This window comes from Neomonachus schauinslandi, chromosome 13, assembly GCF_002201575.2.
Source record: "Neomonachus schauinslandi chromosome 13, ASM220157v2, whole genome shotgun sequence".
Lineage (NCBI taxonomy): Eukaryota > Metazoa > Chordata > Mammalia > Carnivora > Phocidae > Neomonachus > Neomonachus schauinslandi.
In genome coordinates, this window is record NC_058415.1 from 80,874,422 (window position 1) to 80,896,193 (window position 21,772).

The 21,772-nt window shown below is 56.9% G+C and overlaps 1 protein-coding gene across 1 annotated transcript in view; it reads left to right on the forward strand.

Moving 5' to 3' along the window:
- Positions 1–20,054, forward strand: part of LOC110581877 (DAB2 interacting protein) — an 84,408-nt gene extending 64,354 nt beyond the window's left edge. The window contains 9 exon segments of the mRNA XM_021691785.2: positions 1,491–1,727; positions 3,376–3,577; positions 5,253–5,431; positions 7,250–8,138; positions 8,842–8,940; positions 8,942–8,995; positions 11,148–11,341; positions 16,024–16,111; positions 16,933–20,054. Of these exon segments, the coding sequence (XP_021547460.1) occupies positions 1,491–1,727; positions 3,376–3,577; positions 5,253–5,431; positions 7,250–8,138; positions 8,842–8,940; positions 8,942–8,995; positions 11,148–11,341; positions 16,024–16,111; positions 16,933–17,100 (2,110 nt within the window). The 3' untranslated portion in view covers positions 17,101–20,054.
- Positions 20,055–21,772: the final 1,718 nt, after the last annotated feature.

The following is a 21,772-nucleotide window of genomic DNA, read 5'->3' on the forward strand; positions in this document are numbered from 1 at the left end:
CTGTTTCCTGCATATCCTTGGAACCCCGGGGCAGATGGATCCACCAGCTCAGGGCTGGACCTAGGAAGGCCCAGGAATGGCTTGCAGCTCCCGAAAGACAGGCAGGGATAGGCCTGCTAGGTGACTGATAGCCTTGGGCAGGGAGCAGAGGGAATAGCCATAGCCAGGAGAATGGATGTCCTCCTACCACGTCCCTCTGCCCCTGGGCTGCACAAGGTACTCACCTAGGGTCAGCCTGGCCCCTCGAGCTGGGCCAGAAATGACCCCTGGACCTGGGGGTGGAGGCACAGTCCTGAACTCTTTGGGAACATACCTCCCACCCTTGGGCTGGACTGTGCTTTCACCCTCTGCCCCCTGTTCCCAGGGCAGACTGGGTGTGGGACACAGGGAAACATATCCGTGGATGATTTTCCATTTCCTCTTTCTGATATTTGTCAGAGGCCCAGAGGCACCTTTCTGTTCTGAACAAGGCCATCCACAGATGTCGTTGCTCCACAGCTCCCCCCTGCCTGGCATTTTGGGTCAGGCATTTTGAGGGCCAGGGCTAAAGGTCCTCCCTCTGCTCCCCTGTCACCGTCTCTCTAGCATGCTCTTGCTGCTTCAGCCGCATTCACTGTAGAGAGCCTGCTGGGCAGGTGCTGGGCTTGTTGGGCAAAAACCTTGTGAGTTGATCAAGGCTTCCTACGACCTTGAGATGGTCATGTGAACTTGGCAGGGTAGGCCCTATTCTCATTGTAAGGGTGAGGGAACTGAAGGTCAAGGAGGGCCAGGCACTTGCTCAGAACACCCTGAGCTAGTGACAGAACCAGGCATAGGGTCCCTGGAATGCTGGGGCCTGGTCTGTCCCAAGGTGGGAGGCATGTCTTTTCAGGGTGAAAAGATAGGAAAACCACTTAAAGATTGGCCAGTGGGGCCTGACTGAGGCAGGCTGCGGATGCCCAGCAGAGAGAGCCCCCAGCTGGGTGTTAGAAACCCTGCCTACCCCAACTGGCCCCCACTGGGTGGTGGGGGGCGGGTCACTCCCTCTGTTTCCCTTCCCGCCGAGAAGGTGGAGAGCTGGGTTCTCATCCTGTGATTAGGCTATTCCCATCTTGGTCATTCTGAGCTCTGCTGAAGTTGTCCAGTTCCTGAATATGATGCAAGCAAAGGGAGTGAGTGTCAGCAGCAGTGATGGCATCCAGGGAGCAGTGGTCAATTCCACTTGTGTTCGCCTCGCTCTCCCCTAGAACCTCGTGCCTGGTGTTGGAGGTCAAGGCTGAAGCCCTGGGGCAGGCTGGCTGTTGCCATTGATTCTGCTTGGGACAGAGACCTAGCCTCTCTGGACCTGTGCCCCTCCGCCTCGGCCCCTTGTGGAGAGCCCACCGCCCTGCCTGGAGCTCGGCTGTCCCTGCTCCTTGCACCAAGCCCCCCATTTGCCCTCGCCGCGCTGCACTCCACGCAGCGGGCTAGCTCCCCCGCCCGATGACCGACGCCCCCTCTGTCCCTCCCAGTGTCTTCCCACGGGAGCTGAAAGAGGTGTTTGCCTCGTGGCGGCAGGAGTGCAGCAGCCGAGGCCGGCCCGACATCAGCGAGCGGCTCATCAGTGCCTCCCTGTTCCTGCGCTTCCTCTGCCCGGCCATCATGTCGCCCTCGCTCTTCAACCTGCTGCAGGAGTACCCCGACGACCGCACGGCCCGCACCCTCACCCTCATCGCCAAGGTCACCCAGAACCTGGCCAACTTCGCCAAGTGAGTGCCGGGCACCCCTCAGGGCAGAGTCCGGGCGCCGGCTGGAGTGGCGGGGCCGGGCCGGAGGCGGGGGGGTGGGGGGCTTTCTGCCCTGGAGTTGGGCAGCACGCAGGCCCCGCTTCTGGCCCTGTCATCCTCAGTTCTTCCCTTCCCCGTTGTTCAAAATAAAATCTCCACACCTCATCCTCCTCCTACAAAAAGTACATGGCATTTGGGTACGTTTCCTTCATTTTCAAAGGTGAGAAGAGGAGATATTTTTTCCTTCTGCTTTTTTGAATTAACATTTTATCATAAGGATTATCCCGTGTACTTAACATTCATAAGCCTCATTTTGCAATGAATGATTAATATGCCTTCAAGGGAGAATGGCCCATATTTTCTTAACCCGTCCCGCGTGGTTGGGCTCTCAGGTTGTTTCAGACTGTCCTTGTTTGATGCCGTGAAGGATGTCTTTGCTCATAAAGCACTTCAGTGTCCTCAGCTGTACCTTGGAGGGGAGTGGGTGGAAACGGAAGGGCTCGTTCGCAGTGTGGACGGAGCCCTAGGCCCCTCTGCGCTGGGCTCTGAGTCACATCTGGCCCCAGCCTCCTGGACCCACACTCCCGCAGAGAGGGAGATGTGGGATAAGCAGCAGAGCGGTGAGGGAGCACGCAGGCCTCTTAGGAGGGCCCCAGGCTTGTCATTCTGGGAGATGTGCCCCCGCCGCGTGTCAGGATGAGGCGAGCAGAAGCAGAGGTGCGGCAGGCCCCAGGAGGGCCGTGTGCTGGCAGCATGAGGCACCCTGGCATTCCTGACTCATCACCAGGCCAGGAGGAGTGGGAGACGAGATATGAGAGGTCAGCGGGGACTTGAAGTGCAGGTGGGGCAGGGGGAGCCACTGGAGGGCTTGAAGCAAGAGGGAGGCTGGCTCTCATCTGTTCTGGGTCCTGAACTGGTCAGCCTGAAAGCCAGGGGCACGGGGGCTGGAGGAAGCACAGCGGGCAGCTGAGAGACAGGGCCGAGAGGGTAGCCATCGTTCCCTCCCACAAAAGGAACTGCAGGGGAAGTGTTGGGGGGCAAGGGGTGGCGATACAGGAGGCCGTGGCTGTGAGGTGGGGGGTTATTAGAAGATAAAGTCAGCAGGTCTCACCGGTGAGAAAGGGAGAAGCTGGAAGCCACCAGGCTTCTGGCTCAGCTGTCTCGGGGACGGCGGTGTCCCCACTTAGGATAGGAAGCCTGGTGGTGGGGCGTGGGTCTGGGGCGACAGACCTGACGCCAGACTTGGCCAGGCCGAGTACAGAGGAGGTACCCATGGATGCGCACATCTGAAAGCTCAGCAGAGAGACCTGCCAAACGTGCATTGAAAGGCATCTGTGCACCAAGCCTTTGAAACTTGGAGGAAAAGAGGAAGGAGATTGACTGGCTGTGCATGAGGAATGAGGGCCACAGAGCATTCTAGGTCCTGTGAGGAAAGGTCCCGAAAAGGGTCTCTGGGCTTAGCCAGGAATGAGGGCCCCGAGTTGGAACGGACTGGTTGGCGGGGGCAGTGAGTGGCATGGGAGGCAGCCGCAGTGGGCCAGGAGGGGTGGGAGTTGAGGCAGGGTGCCTCAGAGAAGGGGGGCTCATGGGCGGGGCCCCGGGGCACTTACCCTGTCCGCTTTCTGTCCAGGTTTGGCAGCAAGGAGGAGTACATGTCATTCATGAACCAATTCCTGGAGCACGAGTGGACCAACATGCAACGCTTCCTGTTGGAGATCTCCAACCCTGAGACCATCTCCAACACGGCCGGCTTCGAGGGCTACATCGATCTGGGCCGTGAGCTCTCTAGTCTGCACTCGCTGCTCTGGGAGGCCGTCAGCCAGCTGGAGCAGGTGCCTGGCCCCATGGGGCTGTGGGGGGTCAGGGGCTGGGCCAGATGCTGCCACAGAGCTGGAGGGTGCTCCTCCAGACGAACGGGGTAAGCGTGTTCACCCACCCAGGTGCTGGAGCCCGAGGTTCCAACCCAGGCCCTGTCAGCCTGCACTGGGGGGTCTCGGGGCTCCATTTCCTGGGGGGGGAATGTCCCATTCACTTTCCAGCACCTGCCACGGGAGCCCACTCTGCCCACTGGGGCTTTAGCTAGGCCTCTGCACACTCAGAATTGAGTGGACGGACTCCTGCGTGAAGGTGTGCTCCCTGCCTGGGAGAAATGTGATCATCTTGAGCTGCGTCTCCAAAAATGTCTTTGCTTTAGGTTTTAAGGCCACTGGTGTGAAAAATGTATGCTCTGAAGATGCTGCACCTCCGCATGTCAGGCAGGAAGGTGCAGACCTTTCCAGAATTGCCCTTGACTATCAGTTGAAAATCTTACTCCCTAGCCACCTCTGACCCAGCCGCAGCCACCCGGCATGCGCCCTCTGTGACCTGGGGTTCCACTGTCGCCCCTGCAGCCCCAGCCCGCACAGTGAACAGGTTCTTGGCAGCAAGGGCCAGTCCTGCCAGGATCCACTTCCAGAATATCTGTTGCTTTCCAGGGCCTCAAGAGACCACCTGACAAAAGTAGTTACTGCCTAAACAGGGCTGGAAGACCTCCCTGCTCCTGTCCTCTTCCCTAGAGGTGACTGCTCAGGGCACTCTGGTTGTGAGGCTTTCTAGATAGCTCTGCTCGTGTGTGAAGTACCCACGCAGGCACAGAGTGCTTTTCCTCTTGTTCGCGGGGCAGTGAGGACTTCGGTGGGCCCGCTCACTGTAGTCAGTCATACTGCACTGCCGCTGGGACCTTCTGCCGGCCGCACGCTGTCCCGCACAGGAGCGCACGGGCCCTGGCACTGTCGCTGGACACTCGGGTTCGGCCCAGCGCTTTGCTGCTGCACTCCCTTCTGCTCACGGTATCCACTGCCCTTGGGCTGCGACAGGTGCCGGAGGGGTCATGGCAGTGAGGCCGAGGCCCCGTCTTCCTCCATGGCTGCCAGCACCAGTTGCTCAAGTGGCCGCTGCCTGCCGAGTCCCTGTGCCGGCCTCCGACCGCTGCACCCGCTCCACGGGAGGTGGCAGCCGCCGTCGCAGCTGATGCCGCTGCAGCAAGGACTTGAAATCGAGCTGTTGCCTCTCGAGTCTGTGCTCTGTTGACTACATGAGTTTTCCTACTTCCTTTCTGCACAAAGTCCTGGAAGCCAGTGCATAAGCAGAGGGCCATCCCAGAAGCCTCTCGGATAGGGAGGTGTCACTGTGGCAAATCTGGGGTTCCACCTGGGCTCCCTTCTCTGGGGCACGGGGAGAGGACAAACTCAGGTCAAAGGCTTGGGCTAGGTCCCCATTTCTCCCTTTGGGCCTTGCACCCCTCTCCCACTCCCAGAGCTAACTGAGAGGCTTGGGGAAAATGTTCAGTTGCAGATTCCTGGCTTTCCCAGCCACTTCCCAGATCTGCTTCATCTGACAGGTGGGGGAGGGCAGGGCCTGCCTTTCCAAGGGGCTCCTTGGCGATTTTGAACCACAGCAGCTGCAGTGCACTTGGCCTTCCTAAGTGGCCCCCACGGATCACACCTGCCTCTTGCTGTGTATTTGCAGAGCATTGTATCCAAACTGGGGCCCCTGCCTCGAATCCTGAGGGATGTCCACACAGCACTGAGCACCCCAGGCAGTGGGCAGCTCCCAGGGACCAACGACTTGGCCTCCACTCCTGGCTCTGGCAGTAGCAGCATCTCGGCCGGGCTGCAGAAGATGGTGATAGAGAATGATCTCTCTGGGTAAGACCTGCTAGGCGTACCGGGTGTTATGAGGTACACGTGCAGGCAAGGCTCAGCCTGTCTGCACCCTCAGCTGGGGAGGAGGATGTCCACACAAATGTTTACAAGATAAGCTAGATGAGACTTGAAATGTGTTATGCAGACTATAGGCAGTGAACCTTCATTTGGGAAAAATCGGAGAAGGCTTCTTGGAGGAGGTAGTGCCATAGTTTGGGCTTTTTAGGAAAAGTAACATTTCCATTGGTGGAAAAGGTCTTCTATATAGAGGATCTAGCACAAACAAAGACTTGGAGAAATACGCTTTGTTAAAGAACCGTTTGGTCCCAAATACCTCTAGATTACCTCTAGTATTTATGTTAAAAATACTTTCATGGTATTTCCTGGTTTGAATCAGGATCTCGAGAAGTAGCACTAAAGCATGTGTGTTTTCAGCAGGAGCCTCGGTGACTGACTGCAAGGCTCTGAGTCTGGGAGCTCCAGAAACTAGGAGAGGTATTGAGGTTCAGACCACAGTCTGAGACCTCAGCCCCAAGGCACAGTGACCTGTAAATAAGCACATGGTGGACAGAGAGGCAGAATGTTCTCAAATGTTAATGTCAAAATGAGGATATTCGTTTGAAAGACTTGGGTTTATAGTGAACCATTTCTGCCCCGCTCATGCACTCCCTCCCAGGGGCCAGCTAGTAAGGAAGGATGAGGCTGGGGCCGCAGAGTCGGGAGTTGAGTCTTGTTCGGAGGCATGTAAGCAGGCAAGGGCATTGAGATTAAGAAGCTAGGGTGTGTGGTACGCAGGACTGGAGGCCTAGGAGGAGGCCAGAGATGCAGAGGCCTAGGTGCCACTTCCCAGCTCCCTCTGAGTCTTGGGGGTCCATTCATACAGCCTGCCAAGTGAAGCAAAGCAGTTCAGGTGGAAGACACACCTTGGTTAAGAGGTAGCCAGGCATCCTCTCCATCCCAGGCTACGCCAACTCCAGCTCCCCATTGTTGAACCCTCACCTGCTCAGAGCCCTGTTTACCCCCACCCCCCACAACCTTCCTTCCAAAGCCCACCTGACCTACCACCACACTGTGCTTTCTAAGGAGCCAGCTTCCGGGGAGGGGCCGGGGAGAGGCTGCAAGACTGGGGGAGGGCATGGCCTGCCTCTGCAGGTGCAGACCCTCCCTGCCTGAGTCACACCTTTGGATCCTCCTCTGATTCCTTGTTTTTGCCAGGAACAGCAGCCCCCGCCTGCCAGTCAGACAAAGGTGGCAGCAGGAGGCTGGGCGGGGAGCGGGGGGTGGGGGGGTTGGGGAGGCTTCACTAGGTCCCCACTCTGGTTGTCAGTCTGATGAGGAACAAGAGGGAAGAGGCTGCGGGAGCCCCTGTGGCTTTGAAGTCGGACCTTTGGATAGCAGAGAGCCACTGCGTTGTGGGTTTGGGTTTAGCCAAGGGGAATTTTCCAGAACACTTCAGGCCGCAGCACCCAATGTCCCAAGTGCAGCTGAGCCGGGGACGGGCGTGCCGGACAGCCTGGCCTGGGACTAGCAACACCGGCCCCTAGAAGGGAGGTGCAGTGTAGGAGGTGCTATCCTGGCCGCTCGGTCCCTGCGGTGGCTTCTGCCGGGGGGGGGCGGCGCTGCCAGGGCTGTGGTTTGGTGCTGCAGCCCTCGCACCTCCTCTCCCTGCCCTGCCTTCCCCCTCCCCCCCGCAGCCCCAGCTCAGGCTCAGGCTGCCAGGCCCTGGCAGGTTGGCGGGGCTCTCGGTTTGGACCCGCCTTGGCCTCATTCACAGCTCTTCTCTTCCCCCTTCTTTCCCTGTGTGTGCTTGTCTCCCTGCAGTCTGATAGATTTCACCCGGTTACCGTCTCCAACCCCCGAAAACAAGGACTTGTTTTTTGTCACAAGGTCCTCCGGGGTCCAGCCCTCACCTGCCCGCAGCTCGAGTTACTCGGAAGCCAACGAGCCTGATCTTCAGATGGCCAATGGTGGCAAGAGCCTGTCTATGGTGGACCTCCAAGATGCCCGCACGCTGGACGGGGAGGCGGGCTCCCCGGCGGGCCCCGACGCCCTCACCACCGATGGGCAGGCGCCGGCATCTCAGCTGGTGGCCGGGTGGCCGGCCCGGGCGGCCCCAGCGAGCCTGGCAGGGCTGGCCACGGTGCGGCGGGCGGGCCAGACCCCGACCACGCCGGGCACCTCCGAGGGCGCCCCCGGCCGGCCCCAGCTGTTGGCACCGCTCTCCTTCCAGAACCCCGTGTACCAGATGGCGGCTGGCCTGCCACTTTCGCCTCGTGGCCTTGGCGACTCAGGCTCTGAGGGCCACAGCTCCTTGAGCTCCCACAGCAACAGTGAGGAGCTGGCAGCTGCCGCCAAGCTGGGAAGTTTCAGCAGCACCGCCGAGGAGTTGGCGCGGCGGCCCGGGGAGCTGGCGCGGCGGCAGATGTCACTGACTGAGAAGGGCGGGCAGCCCACGGTGCCGCGGCAGAACAGTGCCGGCCCCCAGCGGAGGATCGACCAGCCGCCACCACCACCCCCACCGCCCCCTCCCGCGCCCCGTGGCCGGACGCCACCCACCCTGCTGAGCACCCTGCAGTACCCGCGGCCCTCAAGTGGAACCCTGGCATCAGCCTCGCCTGATTGGGCTGGCCCCGGAGCTCGGCTTCGGCAGCCCTCGTCCTCGTCCAAGGGTGACAGTCCGGAGCTGAAGCCTCGTGCAGTGCACAAGCAGGTCAGTGCTGCTGTCCCAGGGCAGGCCGTGCTCTCGGGCTGCCGGGACGCCATACCCCACCCATGGTGTGCTGCTCCTGGTCATTTCGCCTGTCCTCAGCTGCCATCCCATGCTGAACACGGCCGCACTTGGCCCCATCCCACCAGCCTGCCCCACACACCACCTCCCCTCTCCCCCCGAGGCCCACTGGCCCCTGCCTGAATCCTTTGAACCAGGGACAGTGTGGCCTTAGGGTCTCTCTGCCAGTTCCCCCAGGGGCAGCTGGGGCCAGGGAGAAAGAGGGAGGGGTCTATCCATCTCCGATTCCAGGCCTGTTAAAGCCCCACCCAGGGTAGGAGTCGACCAGACCCCCAGCACTCCCACCTTCATGCTCTGAGCTGGCCTCCAGGGCTTCCGTGTCACCCTGGGGCCGCACACAGTATGTGGGACAGATGTGCTCTGGGTTGAATGCCCGCCTGCCTGGCCAAGCTCACTTGCTCTCACCTGGGTGGCAGAGAGGGGCACTCAGGCCACCTAGGCTCTTGACTCCGCCCAGGCTGCCATCCAGGAGTGGGAATTCCTGAGTTGGGGACTGTATCGGTAGTTGCCTGGCGAGTTGGAGGTCCCCTACCCTTGCCGTGTCCCTGAGCCACTTGTCCCTGTGACTCACCTGGTGCTACCCCCCTGCCTCCCTCCAGCCCCTCACAGCTGTGTTTCATTGTAGGGCCCTTCACCTGTGAGCCCCAATGCCCTGGACCGCACGGCCGCTTGGCTCTTGACCATGAACGCGCAGTTATTAGAAGACGAGGGCCTGGGCCCAGACCCCCCCCCACAGGGATAGGCTAAGGAGTAAGGAGGAGCTCAGCCAAGCAGAAAAGGTAAAGCTGGACCCTGGCAGTTTGGGGCAGGGCGGGGCTGCCTGCCTGTGGCCGCTGGTAATGTTCTCTCCCTTCGAGCCCTGAATGAGGGATGCTGCTTGTTCCCTGCGTATGGCCAGTCCCCCCTCAACCCCTGGTCCCCCATGAGGACATCAGCCAATGGCCTCTGGAAGAAGAGCAGCAAGAGGGATTTAGCTTAGAGCTGAGAATTCCTATACAGGCTGTACATGAGACTCACCTGGAAATTGTACTGAATCCAGACTCCTGGTACCTGGTCCTCAGACCTCTGGGAGGCCCTTTCCCTGAGTGACCTGGCCACCGAGCTTCTGCGTGGCCGGGACTTGAGGACTGGGGGTGCCAAAGAGGCACATGGAGACCGTCATGGGGAGCTTCATGCATGAGGAGGCAGAGAGGTGTGGGTCCCCGAGACAGCTGGGAGGGCCGCCCCCAACCAGGTCCCCTACTCTGGGTTTGCACCTATCCAGAGCCTGGCTCTTGCCCAGTTCCTGTCTCCACCAGGACATGAGAGAGAAAGAGCTAGGTGAAGGGTCCCACTGCTACTGAGAGGTTTTCTTCCCCCTAGGGGGGGAAATGGTTCTAAAATATCCAGATTCCACCCACCACACACATCTAGCTAGCATTTAGTGGGGCAGTGGGGGGGGGGGGGGGGCTTCTGTCCTCCCAAATTCTCCTTGTTGTTATGGCAACTGCCCTGGATCCATGGCTCGTTCTCATGTCCTCCTGCGGGCCAAAGCCCAGGAAGATGCAGGGCCCAGTGCAAGGCCCCTCAGAATGGCACTTCTTCCACTCCCCTGATGCCCTCGCCTCGGCCCTAGGAAAGCCTTAGCAGCCTCTTAGGCAAGGGCACGGAAGTCAGGGTGGCAGCTCTCCCTTGTCCTGGCCTAGGGCGAGGTTCATGTCCATGCTGCATTCCGCCACCTTCCATCCCCTTAGTCTACTGCATCCACCTGCTTTCACCATAATTATGTCAAGGGGACATGGGGCGCAGTGCTCCAAGAGCCAGAGTTTGGTTGGGCCAAAAGTTGGGCCAGCCTTAGCCCAGGCTCCCTTCGTGAGCCTGGGGCTGGGCTCTGTACCTCTCGGGGACCCAGAGTCCCATTCATGACTTGTAAGGACCACCTGAATGACTGCAGGGGTCAGGCTGCAGCTGGAGGGCCCTCTTTCCTTGCCAATCTGTGGCTGAATGAGCTACTGCTTCTCTCATCTTCTCTGCTACTAACCCTCACAAGGCAAATCTGGGGGAGGCCTTGTTCTCTCCAGCTCCCTGGAAATCTGGTACTGCCTCTGTCAGGGAGGAGCCTCTCTACCCCACTCTGGCTAGCTGAGCAAGACTTGGGATGGGCCAGGGTCATCTCTCCCAGAGCCAAGCTCTCCTATGGGTCCAGTTTTGCTTTAGGAGCTTAGCTTGGGGCTAAGGCTGGGCCTCTCCCCAGTCATCTGGATTTGCTGCCTCCTAACCTTTGCTGAAGTGAATTAGGTCTCCATTGCCTAGGACTCCAGGAGAGGCTCTTCCTGCCTCCCCAGTTGTCACGGCACCCTGGCCCCCACCCCCTTGATTCTAGTGTCAACCCCACCTTACCTTTAACCTCTCCCCCCCTCCCCGCCCCCACTTCCCTATGCCACCACCCTTGCTTTAGGGTCAAATAGAGGCTGGGAGGCTAGGATCTCACTCCACTGGTCAGTCACTCTCCATGGGACCAGGTCACCTTGCCTTCTGGGCCTCAGTTTCCCCTCCTATAGAGTCCCTACCTCTCAGGGTTCTATCAGATCTTAATATATCCAAGTGTGTTTTTAACATTTGTTTATGATAAAAAAACTCAGTGCCCTCCGTTAAACCCTTACTTAGGAGATTTGGGTTTGAGTCTTCATCCCCTCATAGTTGTAAGGTCAGGCTGCAGGGGTGGGAGGTTGGAGGGGAGAGAGCCCTGGACGGAGACAGGCTTGGAGTCTCACCCTGACCCTTCTGGCTGGGCTCCGGAGGCGTCTCCTCACTGTGTGAAGGTGAGGGTGGTGAAGACCCCTGGCACATTCCGAGCTGGGCTCCCTCCCCACCCTGTGCTCCTGCTCGGGCTCACGAGGCTGTGCTCTCTGTCCTGGGTGCTGTGCCCTTGGCACGCTGCCCTCCTGGCAGGACCTGGCAGTGCTGCAGGACAAGTTGCGAATCTCTACCAAGAAGCTGGAGGAGTATGAGACCCTGTTCAAGTGCCAGGAGGAAACAACACAGAAGCTGGTGCTGGAGTACCAGGCACGGCTGGAAGAGGGTGAGGAGCGGCTGCGGCGGCAGCAGGAAGACAAGGACATCCAGATGAAGGGCATCATCAGCAGGTGAGGGCAGCCTTTTCCTGCTCTGGGCCAGTTCTGGTCCCCCCTCCACCCACCCACCCCACATACACACACACAGCGGGCAGACCACCCTCCTGATTAGAGGAAGGGCTGGTCAGCTGCAGGGGAGCCAGGAGTGGAAGGAGGAAGGAGGAGAGTATCCCAGGCAGCGGAGACAGTGTGGCCCAGGCCTGGAGGTGGGAGGCAGCCTGGAGCGTGGGGAGCCCTACCCGGTGTGGTGTGTATTGATGGTAGAATGCAAAGTTGGGCCCGGCAGAAGCGAGGTTAGCGAAGGCCAGCTCACACAGGGCCTGTGACCCCTATAAGCAGTCCTGTTTTCTTGGTAAGCGCTCTCAGGGGAGGTAGGATTAGAGGTGCCAGGCAACACAGTGAGGACCCAATTCAGGACAGGAAAAGTAGGGATAAGTCAGTTACATTCAGTGGGTGAAGGAGAAGGAGGCAGAATAACCCCCAGATTTCTACCAAGAGTATCTGGGTGTCTTGGTACCAGTTGCTGAGAGGAGGATCTTGGGGAGTTTAGGTGTCCCAGCCATGCTGGGACAGATCCCACATTTGGGATCTGTTGAGTTTTAAGGTGCCTGTGAGTTATCCAGGAAAGATTTCCAGGGGACCGTTGGCTTTGATGCTGACTCTCATCTCTATTGACGGCTTGGATATCACATGCTGTGGTGATTTTCTCTCTCTCATTCTCTCTGTCTCCACCCATGGGCAGGGTGGGTACACCCTCATGCATGTCTGCAGGCAGGGAGTACAGTGAAGGTGTAGCATCCTGGCTGTCCCCCGGCGTCCCAGTTGTGAAGTTCACTTTTTCATGAGAGTAATAGCAGATAGAAGAGGACACAGTGTGGGTTTTACAGCTTGTTTGCATGGCCCAAGAATCCGTCATCCGGACAGGTTTAGCAGGTGTGCCATAGCCAGGAAGTTTCCCCACCTAGCCTCATGCTTCATCCACTACAGAAACTCTTTCCAGGTTCTTCCTCTTTAGGCTACCTGTTTCTCTGTCCTAATTATTGTTTGCTTCGCTTACCTGTGGGTTTGTTCATTGCAAAATGGTTAGCATGAGCAGAGGGCCTATAACTGGGGTGACTGGAAATCCACTGTTCACTTGACTGCCAGCTCTGTTCTTGGCTCACTAATGCTTCTCAAACCAACCACCACCTTCTCACTGTGCCTCTTCTCTGAAGGGTGCGTGGTCTCTGAATTCAGTGGCTTACTTAACACATTTATTTCTACTAACCCATCCCGCTGTATTTCCTCCTTAATGGAAACGTCAATTTTCAATTTGGTTGATAGCATTATTTGAATCCTTCTATATTATTACTAATTTTTCTGTCTACTTGTTTACTGTTCTATTAGTTACTGAGAAAAGGGTATTGAAGTTTTTAATCGTAGTTATGGATTTGTGTATTTCTCTTTTTTATTGTTTTTGCTTTATGTACAGTGAAACTATGCATCCACATCTAGGAGTTATGTGCTGGTGATGAAATAACATCTTTATTGTTATAAAGTCACCTTCTTTATCCCTCGTAATATTCTTTGCTCTGGAATCTACTTTGTTTGATGTTGATTATAGGTATCCCAACTTTATTTTGATTAGTATTAGCCAGGTATATCCTTTCTTATCCTTAAACTTTTAACCTGTCTGTGTCTTTCTATATAAATGAGTTTCTTTTATAGACACCTTATTGTCTGTTCTTGCTTTATATCTAATCTGGCAGTTTCTGGACTATTTAGACCATTTACATTTAATGTAATTATCAATATAATTATGTTTAAATCTCTTCTGTTGCTACTGTTTTCTATTCGTACCATCTGTTCTGTTCCCTTTTTTCCTGCACTCTTGGATTGAGCATTTTTATGATTGCATTTTATCTTTCTTTTTGGCTTATTAGCTATATCTCTGTTGTCACTTTAGGGCAAGAGTTGGGAACTTCCCGTAAAGGGGCAGATAATAACTATTTTAGGCTTTGCAGACCATATGGCCTCTGTTAAGTGTTCAACTTTGCTGTTTTAGCAGAACTGTGTGTGTGGTGTGGCTATTTACAAAAACAGGAAGTGGGCCAGTGGGGCCCTCACCATCAGGCTGTAATAGTAGGGATTCTGTCATTGCTTTTGTTCTTCTGGTCTTTGTTCTCTGGCTATTTTTAAGATCTTTTTTTATCATTGATTTGATAATTTGATTATGATGATCCTTGGCATGGTTTTCTTCATGTTTCTTGGGTTTAAGCTCTCAGATCTATAGGTATGCTGTCCTGCCTACGCAGTCTCTTTTCTGGGAATCCCATCCCACATATGTTAGGCTGCTTTATATTGTCCCACATTGCACTGATGCTCTGTTGTGTCCTTTTTTTTACTTCTTTTCCCTTGTTGTATCTTAGATAATTTCTGTTCCTATGTCTGCAAGATTAATAATCATTTCTTCTTCAGTGTCTAATCTGCTCTTAATCCTACCCAGTATTTTTTCATTTCATTTCAGATACCGTATTTTTCACCTTCAGACTTCCAGCTTGGTTTAAATTCTGTCCATTTCTCTTCTCATCATGCTTATGCTTTCCTCTCTATTTTCTCAAACATGTGGAAATACATTTACAGTAGTTGTTTCAGTGTCTACGAATTCTGTCATCTGTGACATTTCTGAGTCTGTTTTTATTAATTTTCTTCCTGGTTATTGGTTCTATTTTTCTGCTTCTCTTACGTTTGGTGATTTTTAGTTGGATGCCAGACATTGTGACTTTTATGTAGGTGTGGGATGCTTTGTGTTCTTTTAAATATTTTTGAGGCTTTGTTCTGGGACACAATGAGGTTATTTGGAATTAGTTTGATTCTTTGGAGGCTCACATTTAAGCTTTGTTGGGGTGGGTCTGGACAGCCTTTAATCTAGCCTAATCTGGCCCCACTGGTGAGGCAGTTTCCTTCTGGGGATTCTACTTTATGTCCCTGTGTTAGTATGTCTTTCCACTCTGCCAGGTAGGAGTATGAACTCTCCCTGGGGTGGTTTTGTTCTAATGTTTCAGTGGTTCCTACCCCAGCCTGGCTGTGTTCTCACAGGCCTGCAGACCCGTCTCCAGCCAAAGACTCAAAGGGAACTCTCAGGAAATACGTGGCGTTCTCCCTGTGTCTTCCTCTTCTCGGGCACCGCTTCCCTGGGTCTCCTCAACTCCGTGACATTACTTTCCTTCTTCTCTTTGGCCTGGACACTCCAGGCAGTGAGTGGAGCTCGGCTCATGTGTTCCCTTTTCTTAGGACACACTGCCTGTTGTTCAGTGTCAGGAAACTGTTTTTTCATATATTTCATTTGGTTTTCTAGTTTCTTACTGTCGCTGTTTGATGGCAGGAGGGTAAATCTGGTCTCTGTTTTCCCACCAACCAGAAGCACAAGTCTCTCTCCCCTAGTGTAATTTCCCCTCGGATTGACACCATCCAGTGCCCTTTGCTCCCTGGTCCTCCTCCTCCGCTTCTTACAGGCTTTACTCAATGTCTGATCTTCCTGTGACAAGGAACCCCCCTCTTGGCGTGGCCCCTCACCCTTCCTCCTGATCAGTGCTCCCTGACTGCTGATCTCATTGACTTTTCATAAGGGCCCTGTGGGTACCTGCCCTAGCACCATTGACCTCCCTGTGCACCTTCTGTGTCAGGTGCTCGGTGCCCACCCGGGGGGTAGGGGACTGCTCTGCTGCCCTGGAGAAGTTGTGCAGGTAGCGATGGGCATGAAGCCTTGGGAGCAGGTGAGCTTGTCTTGAGAAGAGTGTGGGGGGCAAGAACAACAGGGGCTGGGACAGACCCCACAGAGCCCTGACATGCTGGGGGCAGGCAGGACAGGCGTCTGCAGAGCTGTGGCCTGCCAGCTAGGAGGCAAACCCAGAGAGTGTGGGATCCAGAAACTAATGGAAGAGCATCAGAAAGTGGGTGTGAGCCACTGTGATTGACAGGTGCATGAGGGACCTGCGAGGTGAGGCCAGGAGGGGTTTCAGGGAAGGAGCAGCTGGGGACAGACACACACATGCCTTAGCTCTGAGCTTCTGCAGACGGTGTTCTTCCCGTCTTCCCTACTCATTACCGCACCTTCAGACCTTGCTGGTACCCCACCCCACCCTCCAGGACAGTTACCTACTTCCTGTTCTCTGTTCCCATGGCCTCCAGGCCTCCCATGCAGGGCATGGCCACTGTCTGCCTAACTGTATCCCTGCTGCCTTGTAACTTTTTGAGAGATGGAGATCTCTACTTTATTCATCTCGCTGCGTCAGGTTCTAGGCACGTCTTGGCATAGCCTTGGTGAATGCCGAGTGGGTGGAGAAAGCCCTAGAGCCCTGCAGGTTTTTCATCCTCCTACCCATGCCACGGATCTTCTGACATTACACCCCCTGCGTTGCTCTGGGAGGCAGTGAAGATCTAACCCCCACCCCCGTCCACCTTGGCTCCTGGAAGAACATCAGGAAATGGGCAGCTCTAGGGGCTTCTGGGGGATTTGGGAGCAGAGTCTGGGGCAAGTGAAGTATAAGGGAGGAGCAGACCCATCTCATGTCAGTGGTTGGAGGCCAGCTGGAGGAGCTTTCCTAGTATGTGCCCTCTGTGTAGGTGTGATGGCTTCTTCCCGCACGGCCCCACCCCACCTCCTTAGCTGCTCCCTCAAGTGCCAGCTTGACTGTCCTTGTGTCTGGTCACAGGTTGATGTCAGTGGAGGAGGAGCTGAAGAAGGACCACGCTGAGATGCAAGCAGCTGTAGACTCCAAACAGAAGATCATTGATGCCCAGGTGGGTTCTGGCCCTTTGGTCAGCCATAGGTGTTAAAGGACCTGGGTTAAGGAGGGGGTGACTTTGACAACTCTACATCCTCAGTCATAACCCTACTATAAAAACTGAGAAGGAATAGGAGGCCAGGATCTCGGATCCAAGAAGTCAGGCTTGGAGGTCTCAATGGACCACAAGCTCACTGGGACAGGCTATGAAAGGGGTGGGACAGCACCTTCCCTACTGGGGCAGCTTGGTGACTACTGCCTTTCACCAAGGGTACTGACCAAAGTGTGGAAGCTTTTGGGAGGGGAATGGGGATGGCTTGGGGTGACAGCAGGCTGGGCAGGCGGAGCAGGGGGGCTCTTGTTCAGAGCTGTGGCTTCCCGGCTGCATTGAGAGAGGAAGCACATAAGAGACTCTGGCCTCCACTCTCCTTCCCTACACTCCTTTCCTCTCACTCACCCGGCAATAGGGCCAGACCTTGTTCAGATTATAAACGTGAAAACAGCATGGACCAGCCAGGAGCCATGATCTCGTGCGCGAGGGGACGCACCCTCGGGGCGCGGCGGCTGACGGACGACACCGCTAGGGCTGCTCTGACTGGGGAGAAGCAGTGATGGGAGAGACACAGGAAGGCAGGCAGAGTCTCGGACCACGGCACTGAGACCACCTGCCCTGCGGCCCCGTGACCTCGGCGCCTTTCCGGCCCCTCGCACGCCGTGGACTCCCAGTCCTCCCCACGTGTCCTCCCAGCACCCCTGATGGGCGCACTCAGCCCCGGGGAGACCCCTGTCCCGGTACGGTCCCCCTGTGGCCCCAGCTAATGCCCTCTTTGCCCCCAGGAGAAGCGCATCGCCTCACTGGACGCCGCCAACGCCCGCCTCATGAGCGCCCTGACGCAGCTGAAAGAGAGGTACAGCATGCAAGCCCGTAACGGCGTCTCCCCCACCAACCCCACCAAATTGCAGATTACTGAGAACGGCGAGTTCCGAAACAGCAGCCATTGTTAACCTGCCCGAGGAGGGAGGACCGTGGTGGCCCGGGGCCAGCCTCAGCCTGGGGAGCCCCAGCACGGGGGCGGGAGGCCCAGGCCCCCCCTTCCCTCCACCTGCAGTCCAGGAGGTGCCACGGAGGGAGCCTCGACAGACTGACACAGCGTGGGCCCGCTCCCCTCTCTTCTGGCCCGAGAAGCGAGTTCGGTGCAGGCCAAAGAGACTGCAGGCTGGGGGGTGGGACGGCCTGGGGCGAGCAGGGGGCCTGCCAAAATATGTCTCTGTTGGTTATTGAATTTGGTGTGTGTCACCTTTCTTTCTTGACCTGGCAAGTGCATGTACCCCCTACACCCTCCCTAGGGAGGGAGCACCCGCAGAGGTGGAGGATTGAAGCGGTGGGGGCCCAGGCGCCTGCCCTGGGAACTTGCCCCTTGGTTCCAGGGGCTGATCGGCTGGTTGGCAGGCAGGGAGAGGGTGGGAAGGATGGAGCCGTTGGAGTTCCTGTCCCCCGCAGGGCTCGACCCTGAGCACCTGCCACTGCATGCAGCCTGTCCGGGGACCCTTACTGGCTGTGAGGAACCGAGGATTCCCCCCTGTACCTGTCCCCAGACTCCCCGCCCCCCCTTCCTTATTTGTGTTGCCAAATAGACCCAGTGAGGATCCTGGCTCTCTTCTGGACCCTCGTCTCTGTGGGGAGGATCCAGAGCCTCCCTTACTTGCCACCTGGGCCCAGGCTGACACTCCGGGGCTCCCCAAAGCCAAAGATCTGGGCAGAGTGGGCCCAGATGCCCCTGTGCCTGGTACCCGCCCTTCTCCCGGGGCCAGCGCACCAGGACGCAGTGGCCCTTCGGGGAGTGGCCAGCCGGTTCTCACCCTGAGAGAACGGCTGATCTTCCCTGATGGATGGTGAAAAGAAAGTCTGATGCCAGCAGGCCCTGAGAAGGTGGATAACTGTGATTTTTTTTCCTTTCACAGTATGCATTAGAAACAAAAGCCCGCTTGCTCGCTTGCTGGAACACAGGGGCCTTTTAAATTGAGCGTGCGCACTGCATGGGAAATAGCGGCCCTGGAGGATGTTAGACTTGCTCCCTCTCCAAGACAGCAGCGGCCTGCACCAGGCCCCGTGTGTGCGGCCGGCCTCCTCCTCACCCTTCCCGGGCCCCGGCCGAGGACCCAGGCGCTGCAGACAGGAGAGGGGCACGGCTGGGGCCGGTTTTCCCCAGCTCTAGGCTGTTCTATGGCTCCTCAGCCCTCCCTGCTCCCCCCACCCGCCCCTTGCGGGACATAGGTGGGCAGGAGCTTGGGTCTGTCTCGGTCCCTCCCTGTTCCCGCCCCCAGCCCCGGTAATCTCGGGCGGGAGCCGGGCGTTTGCCCCCCAGCAGAACCAGGGCGGTGGAGCCGGGGCTGGGCGATTCGCAGGAGCCGCCCCCTCTGCCTCCACCTCAGCCTCAGGAAGCTGAGGAGACCCTTGGAAAGAGCACTGAGCCCTTCCCGCCCCTGGGGCCGGAGGCCTGCCGCTGCCAGGGGCCGAGGTCACCACAGAGCCCACCGGGTCAGGGAGTGCGGGAAGGGTGGCCCAGACCACACAGCACCCTGGCCTGGCCTGTGTCCTGGGAGGGGGCTCTTAGATGCAGCCTGCAGTTCAGTTAGGCCAGAGATTGGCCGGTGAGGAGAGGGCAGGCCCCCGGCGGTCACAGACCTCAGGAAGGAAGGCCGTGGGGGCTGTGGCCCTGCCCCTACTCGTGGCCACACAGGCAGGGCCCGGCCCCCAGTGATATACTCTGGTTCGGTCTCCTCCCCTCCTCCCCCCTACCCCTCTCCCACCGATGCCTCGATGCCTCGTAGAGCAACCTTGGACTGAGCGCCTCTTAGCAATACGGGGGAGGTTCCCGGGGCCCCGGGGCCCGGACAGCAGGGTGCAGGAGGCCAGCGCAGGTCTGGTGCTGGCGGCCCTTGGCGTGGGTTGTGAGCTCTCAGGCCGAGAGCCTTACTTACTTAGTGCAAAAACTGTAAAAGTGTACAGACTCTTCACAGATTTTTATCTGAATTGCAAGTCTGACCATTTTTGTACATGTTCTTGGTGTTCGACTGTAATGTAACTATTTCACCTAATGGTTGTACATAGTCCTTTAGTCCTGGTGCTGCCGAGGGCTGCCCGGGACCGCTGCTCTCCAATGGTGTGTATTTTATTTTTTAATCTAGAGAACAGTATTGGGCAGGAGGAAGAGGTTTGGGATTTGGGTGTTGGGGCTTTTCCGTACCCAGGGCATGCAGCGTGCGGTCTGGGTGGGGTGCTGGGGGCCTGCGCCCTGACTGGACCAGCAAAGGGGCTCCTGTCCTGGCCTCGCAGACGCTGCGTCCCAGTGTTGGGCCAGTTTGCCGCAGGGCCAGAGGGAGGCGGAGTGAGGGAAGGCAGGCCCTGTTCTGGGAAGATAAGGCCCCAGGTCCCCGGGGCCCCAGGCCCGGAGTCTGCCGGAGACAGCTCTCCCCTCTGCCAACACAGAGAGGCCTGACTTTTTTGCTTAACTTGTATGTTTAGGGTGAAGGAAACTGCCAAACTTTCTATAAGTGAAGACTTTTTTCCAACTGCCCAGAAAGGGGGGTGGGGGGAACCAAGGCCAGAACTCCACACACCGCCCCCCCCGCCCCCTGCCCATGGAGCATCTGCCCCGGGGTACGCCTCTCTCCCTGCTGCCCGCCCATCCGCGGAAGGCAGGCTGTCCAGGGAAACAGCCCCTCTTTTCTACACCTTTGGCCCCAAAGCCGCCCCCAGCCCCACACCACCTCCTTGCTCCCCCTTTTGTAAGTATGTGAAAAAGAAAAAATGCAAACGTTGGAGTCTTGGCTGGAGCTCCTCCTTCCAGCTGTGACTTTTCATATGTAATAATGTACAGAGAAAGTTGTTGGTGTTCTAAGACTGTGTGGCTGTGCAATTTCTGTACATTTGCAATTAGAAATATTAAAGATTTATTTAGCTATTTTAAGCCTGACTCGCCTCCATTCAGCTGTGTCTCAGGAGATTTTCCAGGGGCGACCCTTGAGTTGTGGGCCTATATTGTCCTTTACCAAGGGGCGGCATCACGGGGGTTCACCCTGGTGGTACTTGTGGACAGGGGAGACCCCTAGAACAGGGGTAGTGGTGGTCTCGGCTTACCGAGGGACCTGAGACTGTCTCCTCCAGCAGGTTGGGGTCTCTCCGCTTAGGGAGTGGAGCAGTGCCTTCTTCAGGGCCCTTCCTGGGCTCCGATAAGCTCCGAAGGGAGTTCTTTGCTGGTTCGCCAGTCCCAGGGGGATGGTGTGGCCCCTGCACTTCCTGCAGGAGGCACCATCTCCTGCCAGGCTCTGTGTCAGATGCCTTCTCTAGGGTAGGGGCGAGAGTTTGGTCTACGTCACCAGCAGGTCAAGGCTGAGCTGGCTAAACGAAGCTTCGAATGCCTGCAAGGCCACAATTCATGGGGCTCTCACGAGCCAGACCCGTTTGCAAGGCCCCACCCAGGGCCTCTGAAACAAAGCACCCCCAAACCCCTTCGGCTGCACCCATGCCCGGGGCCGACTCAGCGGGAGCCAGGCAGGGGTCAGGCCATCCTATTTACACAAGGCTGAGAGGGGGCATGTGCAGGCCTCAGTCCAGCCCCTCAGAGGGGGCACAGGTACAGGAGCCCAACTATGACGGGGGCAGTGATGTGTCTCAGCAGGTCCCCAGTGGAGACCTCGGTCTGTCACCGGCACAGGGCCCTGGCTGTCCAGCATTCCCAGAGAGAATGGCCGGCGCCCTAGCCTCACCCTCGCTGCCTTCATCATCCCTAAAACTGCAGCCCCGCTGCGCTTTCCCACGGCACCGGGGCTGCTCACCTGCTCCAGGCTGGGTTTTCTTCTCTCCCCTTCAGCCAGCCTTCTTAAGGTGTGCTGCCTAGGGGACACCGTCGCCACCTCCTCGCCTCTGTTCTTCCTCCAGGCCAGTATCACCCGTCTCCTTCTCCCACACCTCTACCACCTCGTTGCCAGACCCATGGGCCCCCTCAGAGCTTCTGTACCTCTGTCCTTGGTCCTCAAGATCAAGGACCACCGTTCCTCTGCTGGGCAGCACCACGTAAACACCATAGGATGCCAGGAAGTGGCTATGGATGAGGCACAGATCATGTTGACAGAGGGCATCTGAAACAAACGTACGAAAGCCGTGAACCTCCTTGTGTGCATTAAGTAGCATCAAATAGAAAGCAAGAAGTGGGGGCGCCTGGGTGGCTCAGTCGGTTAAGCGTCTGCCTTCGGCTCCGGTCATGGTCCCGGGGTCCTGGGATCGAGCTCCTGCAGAGCAGGGAGCCTGCTTCTCCCTCTCCCTCTGCCTGCCTGCTCTGCCTACTTGTGCTCTCTCTCTGTCAAATAAATAAAATCTTAAAAAAAAAGAAAGCAAAAGCTGGAAATGCAAAGGAAAAAATCAACAGAAAGACAATTACCTTTGAGGCTAACACACCACTGCTATTAGTTTATTACAGATCAAGGAGACACTAAGAACCCCGAGGCTTTTAATAATTTATAATGTTTAATGAGCAGGGATACCTTGCTCTTGCCCCAGAGAGCGTACCTTCTTTCTGAGTATGCCTGGAACGTTACCCAAAGTTGACTATGTATCGAGACATGAAATCCTCAGAAAGTTGCCCGAAGACACAGCGGGGGCCACATTCTGTGCCTT